At 33.9% G+C, this 6787-nt stretch overlaps 1 protein-coding gene across 1 annotated transcript; it reads right to left on the bottom strand.

Moving 5' to 3' along the window:
• Positions 1-1258: 1258 nt before the first annotated feature.
• LOC115238053 (ubiA prenyltransferase domain-containing protein 1 homolog) lies at positions 1259-4175 on the bottom strand. Its single transcript, XM_029811556.1, has 2 exons — positions 3919-4175; positions 1259-3438 (listed from the first exon to the last, which is right to left on the bottom strand). Exon 2 carries the CDS (start codon positions 3421-3423, stop codon positions 2431-2433), a length of 993 nt encoding a protein of 330 aa, XP_029667416.1. The 5' UTR covers positions 3424-3438; positions 3919-4175; the 3' UTR covers positions 1259-2430.
• Positions 4176-6787: the final 2612 nt, after the last annotated feature.

Here is a 6787-nt window from a genome sequence, read left to right as displayed (position 1 = left end):
GGGGGGGGGGGGGGGGGAGGAGAGAGAGAGCAGTGGAAAAAGAACAAGCGTAAAATTTAAAAATTGTTTTATTAATCTAGACTCGCAAATTTAATGTTTCTTTTCCTATATTTGTATATCTTTCCTTGAGATATTTACGTTATATAATTTCTGATATGATAATTCTTTACATACAATGCACGAAATAAAATATTTAATTTGCAGAAATATATGACTCGAAAGAGAGACATTTAATATAGGATATTATTTTATGATAATAAAATCGTATATTTTTCAACAAATTGAGATTAAATAATTTATATAACATAAAGTTTAATAATGTTGTATACAGAATATAATATATACACGTATAACATATTTTTTCATTTTAAAAAAGTTTTAGCACATATAAAAACATAGAAAACTTTGAATGCTCAAATTAATTTTATTTTCTAAGATTTTGCAAAATTTTTTAATTTTCTTATACATTTACATAATTGTTTAAATTCTATCAATTAATTAAATTGCGGTAAATCCAGAAAAAAGTAAATTAAAAATTTTTGGTTTATATTTTTATTTTTCCCTTATATTTTTAATTTATTCGTAATGAAAGAAAAAAGGGAAAAAAGAAAAACAGAAGAAGGGGACGGGAGTAAAGAGAAAAAAAAAAAAACTATCTATTTAAAAAATAAATAGTACAAACGCGCATAAGAATCTCATAGTGATATCAAACAAATATAAAATAATAATTATTGTATGTCTAATGCAAAGATATGCTGCATTATCGACACACACACACACGCGCGCGCACGCACGCACACAAACACATACATACATACACACAGACGTAATTGCATCACCATATATGGTGCATCTGAATTATTATAGATTAAAAAGTTTGTTTTATTTAATAAAAAATAAATTAAATTGTACATATAATATGTCATGAAAATGTAATATACTATGTCAGTAAAAAACATGTATGTATGTATGTGCATGTGTATATATATATGTCAAACAGCTGTATATTGTGATATATCACTGTTAAATTTATACACGCGCGCACACATGACACACTCATATACAGGATGTTTCAAAACCACCGTATGTTCTCTTAATAGTGGATTTTTTGGTTAAATTAAAATTGATTTTTTTAACGGGAATGTCGACATCAATTATTTTCGAGTTACAGAACGTTTGAAAAAGAAAGACTTTTTGCAAATTAAACTTTGGGAAAACAAAAAAAAATATTAAAACTATACTCTCTTTAGATTATTTCAGATGAAGTTTACTTAATGTGTTGTGTTACAAGTTATAAAAAGATAGGATAGAAAAATTGGATTTTTGTATTAAAAGACCCTTCCTCGATATAAACGCAATATAAACAATTACTATTTGACAGATTACCTTATAAATGATATTTGAAGGATTAGTACATTGCCACACATTTTCACACATGTTGAATACGCAGATATGATATCGAGAATAAAACACATATTCATACGAACTATTTATCTCATAATATGTGTAAATATATGTGTGACCAATACTATCATCTTCTAAAATATAGACTTTCTTCTGTATGTGAATCACCGTGTATATGTACGTATGTATATTACGCAAATGTAAATTATAACATAAATAATATGCAAACATATTTAAAGTTTTAACAAAACAAGTATACATACCTCATACGCACCTATGTAACAAAATACGCAAAATTTGCGTATTTAAGCATATTTATTGGATATACGATATACATTAAAGCAGAATTTATACATGAATTTATTTAAAAAAATTTAAATTTCGAAAAATATTGATAAAAATTTAGTTGACTCGTAAGGATCTAAAAATCTAAATAATGCTGAAGAAATGACAAAAGATATAAACGAATAATATTCCCCCCTGTTTTTAAAGTTCTAATATTTGCAAATTTTGTTTATCACACATATCACAAAAGATCATATAACAATATATACTATAAAATAATATTCAATATGTCACAGAAATCTATTTTTGTGACAAACGCACACGTATATTTAAAATCCTATAAATCGGTTTGTACTTGAGGTAAAACATCTTTAATAATAATCGTTTTTTTTTCTTGCGCTAATTATAATTTGAAAATAATTGCATTATTCGCAAGGGTTTAGAGAGATTTTGCAATAAAATTACAAAATTTATTAGCTGTATTACATTAACAAATCCCGACTTGACATTAGTAACATCAATCCTGGACATGTGTGAACGAAGAAAATAATTATAGACAAGTATGAATTAGTATTATAAGATGACAGAGAATTATATCGATTATAATGAATAAGTAAAACAAATAAAATTCCTATCTATGTAAAACGAATAAAACTGTAAATTTGAGATTTCACTGAAATATTAATAAATTATTAAATAAGAAAAGTAACCCAGGATTAATATCAAACCTTTATAAATAGTTTACGAATAAGGAAGCGAGCTCACAAACAGGCAAGCGATAACATACAAAATACCTAAAAACATGTTTAATCTGGCTGTTCGTTTAGGCACGTTTTGAATTTTATGCGGATTTCGGAATTCTTTTTCTATTTTAAAGGCGGTCGGCAGAGTGATTATTGGCAGTAAAAACAATATCGAATATCTTAATGCCAGCACAATGAGAATAATATATGGTGTAAACAGTAGAAAAGCATACAAAACATGAGACGCGGTATGACCTATCAAAATCGCTAGTGTCACGATTCCTGCCTTCCTGTCGCTGTCCATATCCCTTGTGTTATTGCTATGTAAAATAGCCTCAGTGTTTAACGCGAGCGGTATAGCGTAATAAATCGTTCCTAATTCAACATAACCGGTTTGCGCCATGAACGCGAATAAAACCGAGATTGGACCAAATATGACTAAAATTAGTACATCGCCCAAAGCAATGTATTTAAATCCTATACCTCCCGTATAGAGAAAAGAAGAGGATAAACCTCCAAAGTATACGAGAGCTAGATGTTCCATCTTGGCAGGGGAGATAGCCGCTAGTAAGACAAATCCCAAGCAGCCTGCCGTATATAAAAAAGCTCCCAATGAGACTAATTCATCTTTAGACAATAAATGATCTACTAATATTCTATCGTCACTTTTCCGGCTATCGACACCCTTCACATAGTCAAAATAAGTGTTCACTACATTACCAGCACCATGTACACAAACTACTGTGAGTATGATTACGATCAGCGATATCCAACTAAAACTCGCTAGACCCGTCAGTCGATATGCAAGCGCGGATCCGAGAAGCGTTGGCATTAGCGATGCGCTCAGTGACCATGGTCGAAGTGCCAGAAAATACGAAGATAACTTCATGAGCGGAGAATCCAAAGCTGACGATGTCGAGTAATGTACATTATTCGCCATAGAGCCATCATCGATTCGCCTAGTTGGGTTCCAAACGCCATTGGACATCATGTTTCGTGCGCAACACTAGAAATAATATCATTTTATATAAACTGTACGTGATATTAGGAACGATAACAATCCTTTAATCCCTGAAGTTCTATTAAATAGATCATGTTTTTTTTACATATCGATACACGAGAAGGGATCGTTTTACCATCAATGCGTTTTCATCAATCTTTGTAAATAAATTTTCAAAATTTTACATTTCATATAAAAATGAAAAGCAATTGCCAATCGATAAATCGCTCAACACAAAATACTCAGAAAGGAGATTTATCCGATATATCGTATTTAACGGTATACCAATATCACATATATACATATATGTACGTACGTACGTTTCCACGTGACATTTGCATAATTAAATATCCCAAAAAAGATAATAACGTCGAAATGAGGTAGAAACGTGACGGAATAAATACGAAAGTTTAAGTACAAAATAACAACGCGAGTTTTTCGATACAAGTTATACTACGTACCGTTTCTATACGCGCTTAAACTCACCTAATAATTTTTTCGAGATAGACACAGACGAAGATAGGTTAAGACGCTCTCCGTGGCAATTAAAACGTTTCACTTGTCGATATTGGTTCATCGTAGAATCATTCGTCGTACGAGCAACACATCAGCGTTTGTTTAATCAGCATCATGAAGTAGGTACAATATTTCGAATTATTCTTTTCTCTTCACTCTCCCCGACTCGGATGGACGTTTGTTTCCCGTTCGAGCACGTTAAGTCTGTTCGGTGTTGGATTCATTCCATGTCCCGTCGCCTGGGGCTCCATGGGTGCTGTTAAGCCCGAATCACACTAGCGGCTCGCGGCTGCGATTGCGATTGCGTTCGTGATTGTGATTTGCTACGCATGATTGGAGCAATCATACTTGCAATTGGTGCTTTCTGATTGGCTGAGGCAATCGCAATCGCAGCCGAGAGCCGCTAGTGTGATTCGGGCTTTAAGCAGCGTCTACAATAAAGCCTGCGGCACACGGTACGATTTTTCGTACTGATTTTGTTAATTGATTCGTTGCGTGCTGTTTAGCGAAGTATTCTACATGTTCCAAACATAAGAGTGTTACTAGTTTTGGCTTCACACGTGCAGATTATCTTACGTGTTGGGTTAATATTTTAATTATAAGATTTCTAGAGATTTCAACAAAATTCTTCAAGACTCTAAAAATCCTCTAGATAATAGCCAATGATTGCTTATCTAGTCAAGATACGATTCAAGATATTTATTATGGAAGAATTAATAAAATTTTTTAAATTTTATTAGGTTAGGAAATCTGTCATTTTTAATTAATTATATACATATTCAATTCCCTTGTAGCGCTACAGTAGCTCTACTATAGCGGTGTCTTACCAAAACACACTCATTGATTGCTTATCTAGTCAAGATACGATTCAAGATATTTATTATGGAAGAATTAATAAAATTTTTTAAAAATTTTATTAGGTTAGAAAATCTGTCATTTTTAATTGATTATATACATATTCAATTAATATCACCATAATTATAAATAAAATACATAATTACTTATATATGTATATATGCTGCGCTGCTCATGAAATAGGTTTTCTGCAGTGTTTTAAATCGTCTCAAATTCAATATTAATTGAGATATAACCGAATGAGTAATTATTTTTATAATTATAGTTCCTACAAACTTACTTCTGGTGATTCCATATTTTAGAATATATGTACATATATAACAAAAACACAGCTTTTACTGCTTTGCTGTTCAACAAGATGAAGGTATCAGACTACGCATTGAAGATTAAGATTCAAGATTTAAGATTGAAATTTGACGGCTTGAAGGCTTGAATTCATAGTAAAATATAGTGATTAATTGAACCGGGTTGAGTTAACCGGTTTGTCCGAAAACGCTATAACTAATCAGAACAAAAAGACCTAAAATTTCTTTATCCTGATTGGTCAAATTTCAATCTTGAATTTTGAATCTCAATCTTTAATGCGTAGTCTGATACGGGCATAACGCAGAACGAGAGCAAAGCCAATTACAAACGTTCTGCAGTTTTTGTTAGAGAGAATTCACACCTTGGCAGAAAAGCAGAAAACAGAAAAGCAGAGCTCAATCAGAATTCGCGCTAGAAAAGAAGAATGTACTGCTTACTATCAGCGCGAGTTCTGATTGGCTTCTGCTTTTCTAGCACAAGTACTGATTGGCTTCTGCTTTTCTGCCACGGTGTGAATTCTTCCTTACGCTCGTGATTGGTTTCGCTCATGAAAGAAGAGTAAAGCCCGTATCAGACTACGCATTGAAGATTGAAATTGAAGATTTAAGATTGAAATTTAACCAATCAGGACAAAGAAATTTTAGTCCCTTTTGTTCTGATTAGTCAAATTCCAATCTTTAATCTTCATTTTTTTTTTTTTTTTTTTTTTTTTTTGTTCTGATTGGTCAAATTCCAATCTTTACTTTCAATCTTCAATTTTCAATGCGTAGTCTAATACGGGCATAAGGAGAGTTATCTACCTAGATTGAAAATGGTCACGAAAAATGTTCCGTATGTGGCCAGGTTTGCCAAATAGAATAACTTGGACCAATTCGTCGCCATCTTGAATATTCGTACATATAAAGTGTTATGTTTGTCGCGTTTGGTTAGGCAAGGCGAGGCAATGTCGCGTTTGGTTTGGTTAGGCAAGGCGAGGCAATGTCGCGTTTGGTTAGGCAAGGCAAGGCAATGTCGCGTTTGGTTTGGTTAGGCAAGGCGAGGCAATGTCGCGTTTGGTTAGGCAAGGCGAGGCAATGTCGCGTTTGGTTTGGTTAGGCAAGGCGAGGCAATGTCGCGTTTGGTTAGGTTAGGTTAGGCAATGTCGCGTTTGGTTAGGCAAGGCGAGGCAATGTCGCGTTTGGTTAGGCAAGGCGAGGCAATGTCGCGTTTGGTTAGGTTAGGTTAGGTTAGGTTACGGGGTTAGGTTACGGGGTTCCAGCTTTTTTGCATTTTTTTTATTACGGAATTCGAAAATTGGTCACGCGAAACGGATTCTGGCGTTTGTTTCGCGTCGATATCTATCTCCGTTCCTTAGTTATAGGGGTGCAAAGCGCCCCTTCCTATTTTTGGTCCGTAACTCGAAAACCGTTGACGCGGCGAGATTGGCACCCGAGGGACGTCGATCGGTCTCGCGAAGGGCTACAATTTCGGTCCCGTACTCCACCCTCCTAGGATCCACCCTTTGGGCCCTGTATACTTGGAGTCGGGTGTATAAATTTATAAGTCTGAAGGGGTGATACGGGACGCGAAATATCGACTAAAATTTGACTACTCTAATCGATATAGAATTCGAGAAATATGTCGATTTACGCACACCCTATGACGCGGGACGTGGGGGGCGTTTGGGGAGGGGGGTTCG

This window comes from Formica exsecta, unplaced genomic scaffold, assembly GCF_003651465.1.
Source record: "Formica exsecta isolate Colony F162 unplaced genomic scaffold, ASM365146v1 scaffold32, whole genome shotgun sequence".
In the NCBI taxonomy this organism is placed as follows: domain Eukaryota; kingdom Metazoa; phylum Arthropoda; class Insecta; order Hymenoptera; family Formicidae; genus Formica; species Formica exsecta.
Note: the sequence above shows the minus strand (reverse complement) of the source record. Positions and strands in the feature narration are given on the sequence as shown.

Coding starts and splice junctions, on each gene's coding strand:
- LOC115238053 (XM_029811556.1), bottom strand. CDS start 3,423: ATGATGTCCAATGGCGTTTGGAACCCAACTAGGCGAATCGATGATGGC.